Consider the following 21,945-nt stretch of genomic DNA (forward strand, 5'->3'; position numbering starts at 1 on the left):
CAGTGGGAGGTGGAGGTGGTGGTGGAGGGTGGTGGTGGCAGTGGGAGGTGGAGGTGGTGGTAGTGGCAGTGGGAGGTGGTGGTGGCAGTGGCAGTGGTGGTTGCCATGGTGGTGGTGGTGGCCATGGCGGTGGTGGTAGTGGCCATGGTCGTGGTGGTGGCTGTGGTCATGGTGGTGGTGGTGGCCATGGCCATGGTGGTGGTGGTGGCCGTGGCCATGGTGGTGGTGGCCGTGGCCATGGTGGTGGTGGCCGTGGCCATGGTGGTGGTGGCCATGGCAGTGGTGGCCGTGGCAGTCGTGGCCGTGGCAGTGGTGGCCATGGTGGCAGTGGGAGGTGGAGGTGGTGGTGGAGGGTGGTGGTGGCAGTGGGAGGTGGAGGTGGTGGTAGTGGCAGTGGGAGGTGGTGGTGGCAGTGGCAGTGGTGGTTGCCATGGTGGTGGTGGTGGTGGTGGCCATGGCCATGGTGGTGGTGGTAGCGGCCGTGGTCGTGGTGGTGGCTGTGGTCATGGTGGTGGTGGTGGCCATGGCCATGGTGGTCATGGCCATGGTGGTGGTGGTGGCCGTGGCCATGGTGGTGGTGGCCGTGGCCATGGTGGTGGTGGCCATGGCAGTGGTGGCCGTGGCAGTGGTGGCCGTGGCAGTGGTGGCCATGGTGGTGGTGGTGGTTGTGGGTCATAGTGGTGTTTCATGGTCGTGGTGGTAGTGGTGAGTGGTGATCGTGGTGGGTGTTAGTGATTTTAATACAATAAAATCACCATTTGGTATGCTACAAAGTGGGAAGGGAGGAGCTTATAGCTCACAAGGGAGAGCCGAGGCACTAGTGCTGAGACAGGTCATACACAACTGATACAGATACAATACGCATCCAGTCCCACCTCAGCCACCCACTCTCCCATGACCATAACCTTGCTGTACACCCAGCAACCCCCCCCCCTGCCCAACCCCCACCCATACCACCTAGCCCACACGGCCCTGCCCCTCACTCATGCTTTCACTCACCATTCCCCCACAGCTTCTAGCCCTCAAAGCCCCACACCCATACCTAACCCATGTTTTCATGGCCCACAGACCCTAACATGCCATCTACACTCCTAATCACGTAGACACCAGCCACCCTAATTATTGCCCACACAAGCTGCACACTCACTTGCTCAGTCACCCATTATCCACACTACCATCCACAATGGGCCACCAACACTGCCACCCACATCGTCACCATCATACTACCTGGTTGCTTCCAGCCTCCATCCCTACACCCCTCCAAGACTCAACACATAGGTATGTGTGTAAACGAAAAAGGACTTGTATATAAGGTTTGCTACTATCCACGATTTTCGGTATCCATGGTAGGGGTTGGAACTTATCCCCCCCCCTTCCATAGCTGATGTGGGAGTCCTACCGTAATCAAACATAAAAAGTTACATAAACTGGATTTTAAAATGGTTTATAATTATGGTATTATTTATGCAAGTAGGCAATAAACCTACACAGAGTGCCAGAAGCTTGATCCCCAGTTCACTAAGCTCTGTCTTCATTTAAAAGAATAAATTATACTGCTAGAGTGAAGTTTGAAAGTGAGCTTACCGGGATTCTGAGAGCTCCAATGAAAGTGATGGCCTTTTCTTCCTTTGTGTCTGTGGATATGAGCTCAGACTCCATTTTCTTATCCTTCTCAATATAAGATACATTAGGTGAATCCTAAAAGAAAAGATAATATTGTTTAAGTGCCATATATGCTGCTACTCAGTAATATAAATAACTCATCACACTACTACTTCACAACACCAAGAAAATGAATCATGGAAAGCAAGCCATAATTTAGGACTCATTTATGATGGCTTCAAACCCCAACCATTCTGTGGTCTGTTTGCAATTGTGTTATTACAATTTTGTGAGTCATTGAGAAAATGAATTTTTACTAATGAAATTGGAAATGAATGTTAACTATGAACATGAATCAACCTAATAAATAACAAAAAAAAAGGCGCAATACCGTGACTGGAACGATACACAGATAACCCGCATATAAAAGAGAGAAACTTACAACGACGTTTCGGTCCGACTGGGACCATGGTCCAAGTCGGACCGAAACGTCGTCGTAAGTTTCTCTCTTTTATGTGCGGGTTATTTGTGTAATCAACCTAATACAATGGAATACTAAAATCTATTGAGAACTCATGGTAAATAAATCATATTAATATACTATACATTAATAACCAATTCAATTAATACAGTACATATATCATTTGCACATCCTGAAAGTAATTTAAAGACTTTTCATGTACAGTGGTACCTTGATTTACAAGTGCCCCAACTTATGAGTTTTCTGAGTTACGAGCCATCGCATGGCTCATTTTTTCCTTTGAGTTGCGAGCTAAAATCAGAGTTACGAGTGAGTTTCAATACGCCACCACTTGCAGGAGATTTTTTTTTTTAAGTTGGCCATCTCCCACCGAGGCAGGGTGACCAAAAAGAAAGAAAATCCCCAAAAAGAAAATACTTTCATCATTCAACACTTTCACCTCACTCACACATAATCACTGTTTTTGCAGAGGTGCTCAGAATACAACAGTTGAGAAGCATATACATATAATGATACACAATATATCCCTCCAAACTGCCAATATCCCAAACCCCTCCTTTAAAGTGCAGGCACTGTACACTGGACCCCCGACTTACGATATTAATTCGTTCCAGAAGGCTGTTCGGGTGCCGTTACCGAACGAATTTGCTCCCGTAAGGAATATTGTAAATTAGATTAGTCTGTTTCAGACCCCCAAAAATACACTTACAAAAGCACTTTACAAAAATACACTTACATAATTGTTTGAGTTGGGAGCTGATCGTAAGTCGGGGGTCCACTGTACTTCCCATTTCCAGAACTCAAGTCCGGCTATATAAAAATAACCAGTTTACCTGAATCCCTTCACTAAATATTACCCTGCTCACACTCCAACAGCTCGTCAGGTCCCAAAAACTATTCGTCTCCATTCACTCCTATCTAACATGCTCACGCACGCTTGCTGGAAGTCCAAGCCCCTCACCCACAAAACCAACTTTACCCCCTCCCTCCAACCTTTTCAAGGACGACCCCTACCCCGCCTTCCTTCCCCTACAGATTTATATGCTCTCCATGTCATTCTACTTTGATCCATTCTCTCTAAATGACCAAACCACCTCAACAACCCCACTTCAGCCCTCTGACTAATACTTCAATTCAATTCAAAGTTTATTCTCTATAAGGATTACAATGCTGAGTTTACAGAATTTGGTTATTGAGTGGTTTACATGTAGTAAAATAATAATTACAGAGTGTACCACTAGAACACCTAGCATGGCTAGGCATTTCGGGCAGACTTAAATTAAATCTTAAGTTTAAAATATTACAAAATTATGAGGTAAGTTGGTATTATGGCTAAGTGACTAAATACTAGTTTGTGAGTTTAGCAATGTGAATGCTTTTGTTTTGGCACTATACATAGTTTCAGTATTGGAGTATCACAGGCCAACTTATGACTAGTTAAGATTCATTATTTTGAGATTGAGATTGATATTTCTGTTTATGGTCAAATGGGTGAGTGAGTGTAAGTGTTAACCACCAGGTGGTATTCGTGTAATTAGTTGACAGGGTGTATCAAGGAGATAAGATGTTTTCTGATGGTAGTTTTGAAGGTAATGAATGTGTCTGCAGTTTTAGAATTTTCAGGTAGGGTGTTCCAGATTTTAGGGCCTTTGACATACATTGAATTTTTGTAAAGGTTTAGTCGGACACGGGGAATGTCATAGAGATGTTTGTGTCTGGTGTTGCGCCTGTGGGTTCTGTCGCAACTATCAAGAAAGCGTTTTAGGTCAAGGTTAATATTGGAATTTAAGGTCCTGTAGATGTAGATTGCACAGTAGTAAGTGTGGATGTACTGAACAGGGAGTAAGTTTAGATCTATGAAGAGTGGGGGGGTGTGTTGCCAGGGATGGGATTTAGTGATTATTCTTACTGCAGCTTTTTGTTGGGTTATTATTGGCTTTAGGTGTGTTGCTGCAGTTGAACCCCAAGCACAGATAGCATAGGTGAGGTATGGATATATAAGTGAATGGTATAGTGTGAGAAGGGCAGTTTGCGGCACGTAGTATCGAATCTTGGAGAGGATCCCAACCGTTTTGGATACTTTTTTGGTTATGTGTTGGATATGGGTGCTGAAGTTCAGGTTGTTGTCGAGGTATAGGCCTAGGAATTTGCCCTCATTATGCCTGACAATTAGAGTGTTGTCGATCTTAATGTTAATTTGCACATCTCCTGCTCTGCTACCAAACATAATGTAGTAGGTTTTGTCAGTGTTAAGCATAAGTTTATTGGCTGTCATCCAAGTCGATATTTTGATCAGCTCCTCATTAACAATGGTGTTGAGGGTGGCAAGATTAGGGTGAGAGATGACATAAGTCGTGTCGTCAGCAAAGAGAATGGGGTTCAGGTGTTGAGATACGTTTGGAAGATCATTGATGTATATGAGGAAGAGCAGGGGACCAAGGACACTTCCCTGCGGAACTCCAGTATCAAGTGGCTGTGTTGTTGATGCTGTGTCTTTAATGGTGACATACTGATACCTATTAGTAAGGTAAGATTTGAAATATGCAAGCGCATGGCCTCTTATACCATAATGGTCAAGTTTGTGGAGTAGGATGCCATGGTCTACTGTGTCAAAAGCTTTTCTTAGGTCAATAAAAATTCCTAGTGGATATTCCTTATTTTCCAATGCTGTGTAAAGCAGATCTAGCATTTTTATGATTGCATCGTTAGTGCTTTTATTTTTCCTGAATCCAAATTGGCAGGGGTTGAGTATGTTTTGTGCCGTTATAAATGAACATAGTCTCCTGTGCACGAGTTTCTCAAAGATTTTGGATAGCAATGGTAAGTTTGATATTGGCCTATAGTTGTTTAAATCTGTAGGGTCACCACCTTTATGTATTGGTGTAACCCTTGCCGTCTTGAGTAGTTTCGGGAAGGTGCTAGTTTCTAGTGACTTGTTAAAAAGTAATGAGATAGCATGCGAGAGGACATGGGCCGCTCTCTTGTACAATAATGGTGGGACATGAGACAGATTCCCCGAGTTATTTTTAAGTGACTTTATAATCTCGGTGACTTCCATGGGCTCAGTTGGAGCAAGATAGAAGGAATTTGGGAAATTCCCATCTAGGTAGTCCCCGGCATGGGCATTGGTGAGTGGGATTTTATTGGCGAGATTAGAACCTATGGTTGAGAAGAAGTCGTTTATCTTGTTAGCTGTGTCAGTGGGATGCAGTGGTGTTTCATTAGGTTTAGTTAGGGCAATATTCTTGGTTTTTTTCAGTTTGTGGGTCCCTAGAATCTGAGAGAGTGTTTTCCAGGTCTTTTTTATATCTCCTCTTGTGTCAGTGAATCTACTGGAGTAGTATAGTTGTTTGGCCTTATTTATTACTTTGGTGAGGACTGATGAATAGTGTTTAAGAATATCTTTGTGTATTAAGCCCTGTCTATATTGCTTTTCATATTGGTGTTTCTTATCAATGGATTTCAGAATGGTGCTGGTTAGCCATGGGCAACCAAGCCGTTTGTTTGTGATCTGTTTCGTTTTTTATAGGACAATGTTTGTTGTATAGTCTAAGTAATTTGTTAAGAAAAATGTCTGTCCAGTCATCAATACCATTGGCCTTGGAGAATTCTGTAGGCCAGTCAACAGACTCTAGGTGAGCTGTGAACTTCCTTATTGAGGCCTCATCATGGAGTCTAAATGAAACTTTGTTGTATTCAAGTGGTGGTTTACTAATGTTTGTCAAGAGGAAGGTAGGGTAGTGGTCTGTAGTGCTATCTGTGATTATCCCTGATTTAAGGGGGGCTAGTATATTGGTCCATATGTGGTCTATTATGGTTGCACTTGTTTCAGTGAGCCTGGTTGGTTTAGTTATTGTTGGTATGAGAAGTGTGTTGCTCATATTGTTGATGAAATCAGTTACAGGCTGATCATCTAGTAGGCCAAGGTTGATGTTGAAGTCTCCAGCTAAGAGAAGGTGGTGCTTATTCATTTGTCTGTTTGTTATTAGTGCCTTTAGTTTCTCACTGAAATTTGGGATGTTTGTGTGGGGTATCCGGTAAATGGCACCGATTGCTATAGGCGTCTTAAGGTTTTTTACAGTAAAATTAGCAAAAATGTATTCTCCATATTCATCACTAAAGCAAGTGGTGCTAATACAAGATAATTGGTTAGAGCAATAGATTGCAATACCACCCCCAACTTGGTATGGTCTGCAGTTGTGGATTGCTGTGTATCCTGGTAGAGGGTAGATATCTATTATGTCCTGCTTAAGCCAGGTCTCAGTAAGAATAATGCAGGAGAAGGGTGTCTTTAGTGATTCAAGGAGTGCCAGGAGGTCATCATAGCATTTGCTTAAGGACCTGATGTTGTAGTTAAGTACTGATAGACTTTTAGCATTGTTTAGGATAGTGCTGGCTTGTGATGCTGTGTAGTAAAGGCAGTTACTTTCCAATAGGTTTTGATTGTGTGTCAGATTATGGAGGTTTAGATCAGGGTCAACGTGATCAATCATCTTCTAGGTTTAAATTATGGTTATTTATATCCTGAGTTGTGGGTTGAGTTTTAGTACTGATATCTGTAGTGGTGGGAAGTTTGGACAAGTGTATAGCTATAGCATTTTGGTCATGTAGAGTATAGTCACTAATACACATAATGGAGTTGGTGTTGTCTGTGTTGTGCTGGAATGAGCTAAAGTACAACTAGGTTTAATCTAATAATATAAAAATACAAATTAAAAATAGCACCAGACTCTCACTAGTAATTACACTATGGTCTAATATAATGAATTTGGTATTGACTATGTATTGAGCTAGAATGAGCTATAGTACAACTGAGTTTAATCTAATGATATAAAAAAGGCACAAGACTCTCAATTGTAATTGCACTAAGGTGTTATATAAGTTGTTTACAAGAATTAGAGTATAACTAGATTTAAATTGACAAGATAAAATATGCAAGTTAAGGTAGCAAAATAATAAAAAAAGTAGAGAAAAAAAAAATATATGAGGTAGTTGGTACTAGTTAGCAAAAGATAGTTAAGGGCCTTGAACACCTTCTCTTAATTTCCACACTCCTAATTTTCTGCATAATATTTATACCACACATTGCCCTTAGACAGGACATCTCCACTGCCTCCAACCGTCTCCTCGCTGCAGCATTTACAACCCAAGCTTCACACCCATATAAGAGTGTTGGTGTCAGGCACTAGTAACTCTGTCACTCCCATCTGTGTTCCATCTACACCTTCAGACATGCAAGATAGTGTTCAGTTGCCTCAGGTGTCAGAGGACGCTCAGACTGCCTTGAGTGCTCAGCCTATCCCTGCAATGTCTGCTAGTCCAAGTAGTAGTTTCTCCACAGGGGACGCCTTGTCGGAAAACGATTACTTGAGACTAGTAATGCCATCTCTTGTTGATGTCACATGCCATCTGCAGAAACACGTCTCTGTTGCGGCTAGTGCTCTCACTAGAGTGTCTGTTGTTGTCCCTAGTGTTCCAGATGGTGATAACGTCCTAGTTGACAGTGATTCCTGCAAGGTCAAGGGTTTATTTGTTGAACCTTCCTTACATGTTGTAAGAGACAGTAAGATCCATTTATTCCTTGCTAACACTTCTGGTCACAGTGTTTCTCTCAGAGCAAATACAGTGGACCCCTGACATTCGATGGCATCGACATTCGATAAATCTGACATTCGATGCATTTTAATGCAAAAATTTCGCCTCGACATTCGATGGAAAACCCGGTATTCGATACGATTCATACGAGACGTGTCCACGTGTGGCCTGAACTGCCCCGAGTGTGCCAGTGTTTACAAGCCAGCCAGTGTGCGCGCATCTAAGGATACATTCAGTACATTCCATATTATCACTGTTTTTGGTGCTTGTTTCTGCAAAATAAGTAACCATGGGCCCCAAGAAAGCTTCTAGTGCCAACCCTTCGAGAAAAAAGGTGCTAATGACTATTGAAATGAAGAAAGAGATAATTGCAAAGTACGAAAGTGGAGTGCGTGTGTCGGAGCAGGCCAGGTTGTATAGTAAACCCCAATCAACCATCTCTACTATAGTGAGCAAGAAAAAGGCAATCAAGGAAGCTGTTGTTGCAAAAGGTGCAACTTTGTTTTCGAAACAGAGATCGCTAGTGTTAGAAGATGTTGAGAGACTGTTATTGGTGTGGATAAATGAAAAACAGATAGCAGGAGAAAGCATCTCTCAAGCGATCATTTGTGAAAAAGCTAGGCAGTTGCATGATGATTTGGTAAAGAGATCGCCTGCAACTAGTGGTGATGTGAGTGAATTTAAGGCCAGCAAAGGGTGGTTTGAAAGATTTAAGAATTGTAGTGGCATATATACACAGTGTGGTAAGGCATGGTGAGGCTGCCAGTTCGGATCACAAAGCGGCTGAAAAATATGTACATGAATTCAAGGAGTACATAGAGGCTGAAGGATTGAAACCTAAACAAGTGTTTAATTGTGACAAAACAGGCCTGTTTTGGAAGAAATTGCCAAGCAGGACCTACATTATTCAGGAGGAAAAGACACTCCCAGGACATAAGCCTATAAATAACAAAAAAAGGCACAATATGAAAGACAGGCTTACTCTTCTGATGTGTGCCAATGCTAGTGGTGATTGCAAAGAGAAGCCTTTATTGGTGTATTACTCAGAAACTCCCAGAGTGTTCAGGCAAAAGAATATACTCAAGGCTAATTTGTGTGTGCTGAGGAGGGCAAACAGTAAGGCATGGATCACTAGGGACTTTCTCTATGACTGGTTACACCATGCATTTGCCCCCACTGTGAAAAATTACCTAATTGAAAAAAATTAGACCTTAAGTGCCTCCTGGTATTAGACAATGTCCCTGGTCATCCTACAGATTTGGCAGAGCGACTTTCTGGGGACATGAGCTTCACTAAGATCAAGTTTTTGCCTCCTAATACCATTCCTTTCCTGCAGCCCATGGACCAGCAGGTCATTTCCAACTTCAAGAAACTGTACACAAAATCTATGTTTCAAAAGTGCTTTGTAGTGACCACAGAAACTCAAATGACTCTAAAATTTTTTTTGGAAGGATCACTTTAATATCCTCAATTGTATAAACCTTATAGGTAAGGCTTGGGAGGAAGTGACTAAGAGGACCTTGAACTATGCTTGGAAAAAACTGTGGCCAGAATGTGTAGACAAAAGGGATTTTGAAGGGTTTGAGGCTAACCCTGAGAATCCTATGCCAGTTGACTAATCCACTGTCGCATTGGGGAAGTCCTTGGGGTTGGAGGTTAGTGAGGAGGATGTGGAAGAGTTGGTGGAGGAGGACAATGACGAACTAACCACTGATGAGCTGCTAGATCATCTTCAACAGCAAGAGGCCAGGCCTGAGGAAACTGCTTCGGAGGAGGGGATAGAGAAATTGAAGAAGTTGCCTACTTCAAAGATTAAGGAAATGTGTGCAAAGTGGCTTGAAGTGCAAACCTTTTTTGATGAAAATCACCCTGACACAGCTACTGCAAGCCGTGTTGGCAACCTGTACACTGACAATGTTGTGAACCACTTTAGGAAAGTCATAAAGGAACGAGAGGTACAAGCCTCTATGGATAGATATGTTGTGTGACAGAAGTCCAGTGACTCTCAAGCTGGTGCTAATGGCAATAAAAGAAGAAGGGAAGTAACCCCAGAAAAGGACTTGCTACCTCAAGTCCTAATGGAAGGGGATTCCCCTTCTAAACACTAACACCATCCACACTCTCCCCTCCTCCTATCCCATCAATCATCACCAGATCTTCATTAAAGGTAAGTGTCAATTATTCTATTGTTATTAATCTACTGTTATTGTTGTTATTGTAATTATTCTATTGCATTAAACTTAATATTTCATGTGGTAAAATTTTTTTTTTTCATACTTTTGGGTGTCTTGCACCGATTAATTTGATTTCCACTATTTCTTATGGGGAAAATTAATTCGACTTTCGATATTTTCGACATTCGATGAGCTCTCAGGAACGGATTAATATCAAATGTCGAGGGTCCACTGTACTAATCTTGTTGACCTGGTTCACTATCCTTACCCTGTTCAAGTACAGGATGACTTGCCACCTGACCAGTGGGTTGGTGTTATTTCAACAGGGGAGACCTCATCCACTCCACTGGATCAATCCATCCCACCAGTTGAGGAGAAAGACTTAGCTCCCACTAACTTCCCAGACGAGGTCAAAGCATTTGTTGACTCTGTTGAACAAACGTCTTAAAGCCATTGCCTTACCAGGTGAGAAGATGGGTATAACGAACTTATTGTCCCATCGTATTCCACTTGAACCTGGTACTAGACCTATCTATATACCTGCGTACAGAATGCCTCATTCCCAAGTTGCTGTCGCAGAACTGATGAATCAGATGCTCGATGATGGAGTTATTGCACCCAGCAATTCACCCTGGAATGCGTCCTTGATCCTAGTACCTAAGAAGGACGGTACTTGGCACCCAGTGATTGATTTTAGGAAGTTAAATGCGAAAACTATATTCCAGATCACTTCCCACTTCCTGTACTTGGTGATCTTTTATGTAACATCGGAGATAACAAAGTCTTCTCGACCCTGGACTTGTTACAAGGGTTTTGGCAAGTCCCTCTTCACGAGGACAGCCAAGAGTTAACCGCATTCTCCACTCCCACAGGTCATTATCACTTCCTCCATATGGCCTTTGGATTACGATCCTCCCCTATCACATTCTCTAGGCTCATGACCAATATCTTTAGAGGTCCCATAGGTAAAGCACTTATGGTGCACTTAGATGACGTAATCATCTTGTCTGAAGATGTGGATACACATTTGAAAAGACTTGATGTAGCACTTGGTAAGTTTGAAGAAGCCAATTTAAAAATCAAACTGTCCAAATGCCAATTTTTCAGATCAGGAATTAAGTTTCTGGGTCACGTAGTCACTCCTAGAGGGGTTACGACTGATCAAAGTAAAGTAACGGCAGTACTAAATTTTCCATCCCCCAAAACTGCTGATGCCGTAAGATCCTTTGTGGGTCTAGCAGGTTTTTATAGATCTTTCACTGTTAATTTTTCTTCAATAGCAGCTCCTCTAACTGAGTTGCTTAAGAAAGATGCTCCTTTTGTTTGGACCTTCCGTCAAGAAAGAGCATTCCAAACACTAAAAGAAAAGCTAGCGTCTGCTCCAATTTTGAAGTTTCCAAATTTTTCTAAGCCCTTCTATCTGACAACTGATGCTAGTTCAATTGGTATAGGTGCCGTACTAGCTCAGAAGACTGATGGCAAGTACAACGCAGTTGCATTTGCTAGTCGAGTCTTTACGAAGGCTGAACGTAATTATACAGTAACGGAGCAAGAAGCTTTAGCAATAGTATGGTCTTTAAAGCACTTCTGAGACATTATTTACCAGTACCCTGTTCATGTCTTGACAGACCATGCACCACTGATACCTTTATTCCAGAACAAACAACTTACTGGAAGGTTAGCCAGATGGACCCTGCCTATCCAAGAGTTCAACTCTACCTTTGAACACTTACCTGGCAAGTCAAATGTAAGGTAAAAGGACACAAGTGCAACTAATGTGACTTATCAAGCTTATCAAGCTTGATAAAGCTCCTGGAGAGTGAAACGTTGCCACAATAAAATGTCACATTAGTTGCACTTGTGTCCTTTTACCTTACATATTGTCGGTAATTCTACCAACTTTATTACAAGTCAAATGTAGTCGCAGATGCTTTATCGCGACATGTTAGTACAGTAACTGCAGACCCTCCATTTACTGCCGAGGATGTAAAGAATGCCCAAAGAACAGATCCCATGTGGTCTGGTGTGATTTGATTCCTGCTCCAGGAAGACCTTATTCTGACTGTGAAGCCACCAGCACCCATTAGTGACTGTCATGAGTCAAGAATTACTGCATTGAACAGCCGAGTTGGGTACTCCAAGCAGAAGAGTATACCAATTAGTGAATATCAAAATGGTATTCAGACACTGCAACACAATGGCATCTTGGTACAGAAGAGAAAACACATTGGACAACTTTTTCATATAAGAATTGTTTGATCTGAGAGGAAAGTGACTTCTCAATGGCTACATTCTCCCTACTACTACTCTGCACCTTTCCTTCCGACAGTATTTAAGTCTCAACACTGTCGCTTGATCTTCAGTTAGTTCCAGACTTTGTAACAGAACTTCTCCTGGCTGAGGGATTGACAACCTCAAATCTACAACTTCAAGGGTGATGGACTGATTACATCGTCTTCACATCTCTACTGCTCCTGCCTACTTTCTGTACTTGACTGAAGAAGCCTACTGTGTAGGCGAAATGTTTCGGAATAAAGTTGCCTAAATGTTGCCTAAGCGTCTTACCTACCATACCAGTTAGTAATTCCACAGTCATTAGTGAATGTAGCTCTACAGCTAGTTCACGATGCACCAGGTGTTGCACACCCTGGTATGGAACGTTCTGTGAAACAAGCCAGAATGAAATACTTTTGGCCACGTATGGCAACTGACAATGGTCCTAACCCAATCCAGGTGTATCCAACTACTAGCGAACCGTGAGAAAGAGTTGCGCTAGATTTGTTAACCAATTTTAAATGTTCCCTCCAAGGCAACAAACATCTGTGTGTTATGGTAGACCATTTCACTAGATATTGTGAGTTAGTTCCTATTGCAGATAAGACTGCCGAGACAGTAGCTAAAGCGTTTAAAGAACACATTATCTGCAGGCATACCACCCCTAAGTCCTTAGTAACAGATAATGGAGGTGAATTCTGTCATGAGATTCTTGAAAATTTGTGTACCTTGTACAAGATCTCTAAGTCAACCACTGTTCCCCATCATCCTGCGAGTAATGGTTTGGCAGAACATACAAATAAGAAAATACTAGATGTTTTGAGAGCCACTATCAACCCCAATAGTGAAATCTGGGATGAAGTTATACCAGATGTTCAATATGCCATAAATTCTGCTTACAATGCTTCTATAGGTGACTCGACTCACGAAATCGTAATGACACGATTGCAAACAAACCATACCCCGGCCGGGATTGAACCCGCGGTCAGAGTCTCAAAACTCCAGCCCGTCGTGTTAGCCACTAGACCAGCTAGCCACAATAAGATTCGTCCAACTAGGTATATTTCTACACCATAGGAAGATTAGCACAGGCACCACTGTGACCACAAATGCAAGTTTTTACAGACGAATCTCCAGCTAGCGTGGCCGTGACGAACTCTAGCTCAAGTCCCTTCACTGCCGTCAACATGACTCACAAAATTGTAATGACACGATTGCAAACAAACCATACCCCGGGCAGGATTGAACCCGCGGTCAGAGAGTCTCAAAACTCCAGCCTGTCACGTTAGCCACTAGACCAGCTAGCCACAATAAGATTTGTCCATTCGTGTCATTACGATTTCGTGAGTCATGTTGATGGCAGTGAAGGGACTTGAGCTAGAGTTCGTCACGGCCACTCTAGCTGGAGATTCGTCTGTAAAAACTTGCATTTGTGGTCACAGTGGTGCCTGTGCTAACCTTCCTATGGTGTAGAAATATACCTAGTTGGACAAATCTTATTGTGGCTAGCTGGTCTAGTGGCTAACGCGACAGGCTGGAGTTTTGAGACTCTCTGACCGCAGGTTCAATCCCGGCCGGGGTATGGTTTCTTCTATAGGTGACACTCCACATTATGCATTGTATGGTGTAGACAAGCGTTTAACTTATGAGTTGTTGTATTCCACTCCGAAACCCAATTATAACCCTGGTGATTTCATAGAAACTCGTACCAGCATAGCTCAGAGTGTTTTTAGAAGAATCCGTGAAACACTTCATAAATCAACAGCAGAATTTACTACAGTAACTAATAGCCGTGCTAAGCCGACAAAAGTTAAAGTGGGTTCGAGAGTAATGCTGACTAATTTCAATAAAACATCCGCAATGCCTAAGCTCGATCAAAAGTTTGTTGGCCCTTATCGAGTAGTTGAACATATCAATGGCAATCGAGTAGTTGAACATATCAATGGCAATAAGTATAAGCTTAGAGAAATTAGTACTGGTCAGTATAAAGAATCGCATTTAGATAATATGAAATTAGTATGCAACATCGAGGATGATAATCCTACCCAGATTAATGTGTCAGTTGCTGACAATCCTCCTGACTCTATACCCTCTACCTCTAATACTCAGCCAGATAATCATCCTGAATGTCGTTATTCTTTGCGTACTCGACAAGTAATGAGAAACCCACAGGTATCTTTTGTAGATACTTGTTCAGATCTCCCTCAGTCAAGGCATGTGTTAGCCATTGCAAAGGAATTCGATCCTCCAAAAGACGATAACCATTCTGCATATGTAAATCTTACCCTCGCAGAGTTGGGTTTAAATGTACATAGTCTGTATAATTAGATGTCCAAGATGAATGAAGTTGTCAGCTGTGTGTTTTGTTATCAGCTGATCAGTTTTCAGAATTTTTTTTTTTTTTTGTGTTCACGTTCCCTCCAAATTCTGAGAATTTAGCAGTAATGATCTGAGCACGCCAGATTTGCCTTTGCTGTTAATTTACTTTCACCTTTGTAAATATATGTTTATTCTTCCTCAGAATCCGTAGAGTGCATGAATACAGATCGATCGATCAATTCCATCCTTTATTATAATATGATTTGTACTTACAATTTGTAATGCATTACGTTAACCCTTTGAGGGTCGACAGGCCCTCTCCGAAACTCGTTCTCAGGGTCGGCCAAATTTAAAAAAAAAAAAAAATTATTTTCTCTTATGAAAAGATAGAGAATCTTTTCCCGATCATAACGACACCAAAAGTTTGAAATTTGATAGAAAACTTACGGAATTATGCTCTCGCAAAGTTAGCGGTCTCGGCGATGTTTACGGATCGGCGATTTTGCCCACTTTGAGCCCCATTTTCGGCCAATTTCACTGTACTAGTCGACAAAAAACATGAATATTTCGCTAGAACTCCATTTTTTCTATCGAATGGGTGCAAGAAACCACCCATTTATAAATTCAACTATCCAGTACAGTGGTGAGAATTTAGCAATTTTGCCAATTTCACACAAATTTCAAAAGATGCCAATTTCGGAATAGGGTCCAGAATAAACAAGAAAGACATTCCTGGCACTAAAATGACATTTCCTCTAGTCATTAGTCACGTCTCAAGGCCCCTCTTATATTCTTTTGCTTTCCACTTTGAATTTTTATTCTCACAAAAAATATAAGATTTACTGTTATGCAGACTACTGCATTAGTGTAAAAAATGGTATAAATATTATTGGTGCACTTGTGAAAGAATATTAGACTCACCAGTTGACGTGTATTGCATGCTTGGCACGATTTGTTTACTTTTGAAGTTTGGTAAAAATCGAACATTTCTGATACTTTGAGCTCAATTTCAAGGCACCTTTCATTGTAAAACCAGTCAAAATCATCTCAATTTCAGTAATATGTCTTCCATTCTATAAAATGAGACCAAGAAAACTAGAATACAACAATAAATACTATACGAAAATACACTGCAAAGTCGCTGATTTATTAAAAAAAAATGGAAAAAGTTTTTTTTTTCTCATTATGCACCGTGTGCTGCAGGATTTTTTTTAGACTGTGCACACTGACCACATAGACCCATTCTTTCATATGAAGGCCTACCAGCTTTCTCCCACTAGATTTGAGGTCGCTAGAATTTATGAGTACTAGTACGTCAAAAACCCCTACGCGTAAGACGTACTAGTACGACGAAAACCCTCAAAGGGTTAACACTCATTACGATACCATCTATTAGTTCTAAGTTACATATGTCTTTGCTATTGTATAGAATCAGCCCAGAGCTACCTGCCTGTTCAGCCTACAGCGTAGTATTATATGTCGAGACGACATATGTAACATGACCGAGCTGTCAGCATAGTTGCTGATCCCCTACATGTGTTGTATAGCTTATCTGAGTATCATAGTTGGTACCATCCATATGTTTTACATACACGACCCCTTTGCTAGGCCTAGTGACTAGTTGTATGACGTCACGTGATGCAGCATGAGTGCGTGGGACGCGCTACCTTGGCCTCAGTTCCCGTATAGTTCTACGCCAGGCAAGACAGACAGTTTGGGCTCTTCCCCTTCATACTCTGCTAATATATGTGTTACCATCCAACAAGTGTGTTTAACTCCAACAATCATATCTCCTGCGAACCTCCCAAGACATTGGTACTACTATACTTTCATACATTCCCTTCTTTGCCTCCATAGATAACGTTTTTTGTCTCCACATTTACCTCAATGCACCACTCACCTTTTTTCCTTCATCAATTCTATGATTAACCTCATCCGTCACAAATCCATCCGCTGACACGTCAACTCCCAAATATCTGAAAACATTCACTTCTTCCATACTACTCCTCTCCAATATAATATCCAATTTTTCTTTATCTAAATCATTTGATACCCTCGTCACCTTACTCTTTTCTATGTTCACTTTCAACTTTCTACCTTTACACACACTCCCAAACTCGTCCACTAACCTACGCAATTTTTCCTTAGAATCTTCCATAAGCACAGTATCATCAGCAAAAAGTAGCTATGTCAATTCCCATTTTGTATTTGATTCCCCATAATTTAATCCCACCCCTCTCCCAAACACCCTAGCATTTACTTCTTTTACAACCCCATCTAAAAATATATTAAACAACCATGGTGACATTACATATTCCTGTCTAAGACCTACTTTTACTGGGAAGTAGTCTCCCTCTCTTCTACACACCCTAACCTAAGCCTTAGTATCCTCATAAAAGCTCTTTACAGCATTTAGTAACTTACCACCTATTCCATATACGTACTTGCAACATCTGCCATATTGCTCCTTTATCCACTTTATCATATGCCTTTTCTAAATCCATAAATGCAATAAAAACTTCCCTACCTTTATCTAAATGCTGTTCACATAAATGCTTCAATGTAAACACTTGATCTACATATCCCCTACCCACTCTAAAAACCTCCTTGCTCATCCACAATTCTACATTCTGTCTTACTTCTAATTCTTTCAATAATAACCCTACCGTACACTTTTCCTGGTATACTCAGTAAACTAATTCCTCTATAATTTTTACAATCTCTTTTGTCCCCCTTCCCTTTATATAAAGGAACTATACAAGCTCTCTGCCAATCCCTAGGTACCTTCCCCTGTTTTATACATTTATTAAACAAAAATACCAACCACTAACACTATATCCACCCCCCCCTCCCTGCTTTTAACATTTCTGTCGTGATCCTGTCAGTTCCAGCTGCTTTACCACCTCTCATTCCACGTAATGCCTCACACACCTCCCCCACACTCGCATCCTGCTCTTCTTCACTCCTAAAAGATAGCATACCTCCCTAGCCAATGCATGAAATTACTGCCTCCCTTTCTTCGTCGACACTTAAAAGTTCCTCAAAATATTCCTGCCATCTCCCCAACAATTCCATTTCCCCATCTACTAACTCCCCTACTCTGTTTTTAACTGACAAATCCATTCTTTCCCTAGGCTTTCTTAACTTGTTTAATTCACTCCAAATTTTTTTCTTATTTTCATTGAAATTTCTTGACAGTGCCTCTCCCACTCTATCATCTGCTCTCCTTTTGCACTCTCTCACCACTCTCTTCACCTTTCTTTTACTCTCCATATACTTTGCTCTTCTTATAACACTTCTGCTTTGTAAAAACCTCTCATAAGCTACCTTTTTCTCTTTTATCACACTCTTTACTTCATCATTCCACCAACCACTCCTCTTTCCTCCTGCACCCACCTTCCTATAACCACAAACTTCTGCTCTACATTCTAATACTGCATTTTTAAAACTATTCCAACCCTCTTCAACCCCCCCACTACTCATACTTTCATTAGCCCACCTTTCTGCCAATAGTTGCTTATATCTCGCCGGAACTTCCTCCTCCCTTAGTTAATACACTTTCACCTCTCTCTTACTTGTTGTTGCCATTTTCCTCTTGTCCCATCTACCTCTTACTCTAACTGTAGGTACAACTAAATAGTGATCTGCTATATCAGTTGCCCCTCTATAAACATGTACATAACGAGGAAATATAAAAAACCTCGATAATAACCAATGTGTAACATCCTTTCAATTTTGATACCACTGGTAGTGTCACAGACATACATGCACAAGGCTCCTGACCAGCAAAATATGAGCAGCCATGAAGGTCTCTTCATGAAACTCAATTTCAATAACAAAAACATACAATGGGATCAAGTAAACCATGTCCTAAATGAAACAAGCTGGGAAGATATCCTAAACAACACGGATCCGAACATTTGCCTTGAAAGAATGAATTCTGTGGTTGTTGAGATCTGCTCAAGACACATTCCATTAAGAAAAAGAAAGAGAAGATGTAAACTACAGAGAGAGATGTTCCCTATACAGATGAGGTGAAGAGTCACAGAGCTGCTGAGTGGGGCCAGTATATCTGAAATACGAAGGGAGGCACTAGTTAATGAAATTGCCAATATCAAACTTAAGCTGAAGGAATCTTACAGGAGACAAGAATCACAGGAAGAACTAAAAGCCATAAAGGAAACTGAAAAAAAAAATAAAAGTACTTCTCTTATGCTAAATCTAAGGGAAAAACAATATCCAGCATTGGGCCCCTGCTTAGGCGGGATGGGACATACACAGATGACAGCCAAGAAATGAGCGAGATACTAAAGTCCCAATTTGACTCAGTGTTCAGTGAGCCAATGCCCAGACTAAGGGTGGATAATCCAAATGAATTCTTATGAACGAAACACAAAATTTGGTCATCTCAAAAATCTCCGATATTATTCTTCCACAAGACTTTGAAGAGTCAATAAATGACATGCCCATGCATTCTGCCCCAGGCCCAGACTCGTGGAACTCCGTGCTCATCAAGAATTGCAAGAAGCCCCTATTGCGTGCCTTCAGCATTTTATGGAGAGGGAGCATGGACACAGGGGTCATCCCACACACACTAAAAACAACAGACATAGCCCCACTCCACAATGGTGGCAGTAAAGCAATTGCAAAGAACTACAGATAGATAGCACTAACATCCCATATCATAAAAATCTTTGAGAGGGTTCTAAGAAGCAAGATCGCCAACCACCTAGATACCCATCAATTACACAACACAGGGCAACACAGGTTTAGAGCAGGTCGCTCCTGCCTATCCCAGCTACTGGACCACTATGACAAGGTCCTGGATGCTGTAGAGGATAAACAAAATACAGATGCAGTATACACAGACTTTGGAAAAGCTTTCGACAAATGTGACCATGGTGTAATAGTGCACAAAATGCATGATAAAGGAATAACAGGAAAAGTTGGTAGATGGATCTACAACTTCCTGACAAAAAGAACACAAAGAGTAATAGTAAACAGAGTAAAGTCCCAGGCAGCCATGGTAAAAAGCTCTGTTCCACAAGGCACAGTACTCACTCCCATTCTATTCCTCATCCTCATTTCTGACATAGACAGAGATGTAAACCACAGCTCCATGTCTTCCTTTTTGCATGACACCCGGATTACCATGGCAGTGACCTCCATTTAAGACACCATGAGACTAAGTAGACATCAACCAAATCTTCAAATGGGCCACTCAAAACAGTATTAAGCTCAACAAGGAGAAATTTCAACTACACAGATATGGGAAACTTGAAGAAATTAAAAATGTATCAGGGTACACGACAAATTCTAACCATACAAGGACCTGGAAGTGATAATGTCAGAGGGTCTCGCCTTCAAAGACCACAACAATGTATCTACCTCATCCGCTAGGAAAATGATAGGATGGATAATGAGAATCTTCAAAACTAGGGATGCCAAGCCCATGATGATTCTCTTCAAATCGCTTGTGCTCTCTAGGCTGGAATACTGCTGTAAACTAACAGCCCCCTTCGGCTGGCGACATTGCAAACCTGGAGAGTGTCAATGCCCCCATGGCCTGGTCTGTGACCAGGCCTCATGGTGGATCCATGGCACACATAAGTACAATAAGGCACCTAAACTACTGGGAATGGTTGAAGGTCCTTGATCTGTATTCCCTCGAATGCAGGCGAAAGAGATACATGATAATATACACTTGGAAGGTCCTGGGGGAATTGGTACCAAACTTGCACACAAAAATCACTCCCTATGAAAGCAAAAGACTTGGCAGGAGATGCAACATTCCCCAGATGAAAAGCAGGGGTGCCACGAGTACATTGAAAGACAACACAAAAAGTGTCCAAGGCCCCAGACTGTTCAATTGCCTCCCAGCATACATAAGGGGGATTACCAATAGACCCCTGGCTGTCTTCAAGAAGGAACTGGAAAGGCACCTAAAGTCAGTACCTGACCAACCGGGATGTGGTTCGTACATCAGATTGTGTGCGGCCAGCAGTAACAGCCTGGTTGATCAGACCCTGATCCACCATAAGGCCTGGTCTCAGACTGGGCCGTGGGGGTGTTGACCCCCGAAACCCTCTCCAGGTAAGCTCCAGGTAAACCCTGCCAGAATGTTCTATAACGTATGCCCTAAGTAAAGAGAAACAATTCTGGAACATGTGTAATACATGTTCAGCAGGCTGGCTGGGTGGCCAGCTGGCTGGCTGGCTGATTTGCTTTGGCTGTCTCTGTCTCCTTGTGTCTGTGTGTATTTCTGTCTATCTCTGTCTCACAGGTACACATAAATATAGTTATACATAGTGTAAATTACCTAGGATAACCCAAAAAAGTGCTATAGAGTATTATGCTTTTAGATATAAGGCATAATAAGCAAGTAATACACACTTTCACTTGTTCAGGAATCAAACATGACGACTCTGCATTGTGTGTAATACCTGTTGGTTCATGAGCAGCTCTCCCTCTGAGACAGAGACAAGTAGAGAGACAGGAAGACAGAAAGGGATAAGCAGAGACAGAGATAAACATAGACAGAGCTAGACAGACAAACAGACAGACAAATAGAAACAAACAGAAAGACAAACATGTTTATGTGTAACAGTGAAAAATAAAGCCAGGGCAGTGCACAGTCATCAATTGTTACTCCACTGATGCACTGTCAGCAGTGGAGTGACACTCATCTTACACCATGCTTCAAGGAGTTTCATATACACTCCAGCATTTCTACAACATTACTGGGATCTGGCAAAAATCATTTCTTATTTATAAATACATTTTCCTTGTTTAAAAACCTGTAATGAAAAAATTGGGGTGGTTTTTAGGGGGCTGGAATGGATTAATGGCATTTCAGTTAATTTCAGTGAGGAAAACTGATTTGATATACGAGCAAATTGAGTTACGAGCTCAGTCACGTAACGAATTAAACTCATAAGTCAAGACACCACTGTACATACATACTATACTAATCATGATTAACAACAATTTTTTATGACATTTTTGTTCACAGTAATCAAAGTTCACCATAAATAAAATTAGAAAAGCTCATGCAAAACATTTAATTCATTGCATTGTTAGCACTGTATGCAGGTTACTGACATGTCCAACTAGAGCAGTTTGCATTCTTCAAGCATAAAATACCTGAAGTTAAAGGTAATTGCAGTATAACATTCATATTATAGTTTTAGAATAATGCATTATTTATTTATTAGTAGTATTTATTACTGTCATTTTGTCTTTGTATAATGATTGATGAAACCAGCAAAGTTAATAATTTCCTTTATATCAAGCCCTGAAGATACCATTGCAATGTGCAAAACAGAGTTCCTTAAACAGCTGAGAATGAGCTCCATGGTATTCTGAGTAGGTTTCCATGGGTCAGCGAGCTGCCTGCACCAAGACTATTAAAAATACTGTATCCATATAATGACAAAGCTCAACAAAAATACTCAGCATTGTTTTCTTACCCAGGTATGGATGACAGGAGTCATGGTGAGC

At 41.4% G+C, this 21,945-nt stretch overlaps 1 protein-coding gene across 5 annotated transcripts in view; it reads right to left on the reverse strand.

Annotated features, from left to right (window-relative positions):
- Window positions 1-21,945, reverse strand: part of MFS16 (major facilitator superfamily transporter 16) — a 168,800-nt gene that overhangs the window by 52,536 nt on the left and 94,319 nt on the right. For all 5 annotated transcript variants that reach the window (XM_070083733.1, XM_070083737.1, XM_070083732.1 and 2 more), the window contains one exon: window positions 1,585-1,698. In XM_070083733.1, coding sequence (XP_069939834.1) covers window positions 1,585-1,698 — 114 coding nt within the window. The remainder of the gene's footprint in view (window positions 1-1,584; window positions 1,699-21,945) is intronic.

This window comes from Cherax quadricarinatus, chromosome 10 (assembly GCF_038502225.1).
Source record: "Cherax quadricarinatus isolate ZL_2023a chromosome 10, ASM3850222v1, whole genome shotgun sequence".
In the NCBI taxonomy this organism is placed as follows: Eukaryota; Metazoa; Arthropoda; class Malacostraca; order Decapoda; family Parastacidae; genus Cherax; species Cherax quadricarinatus.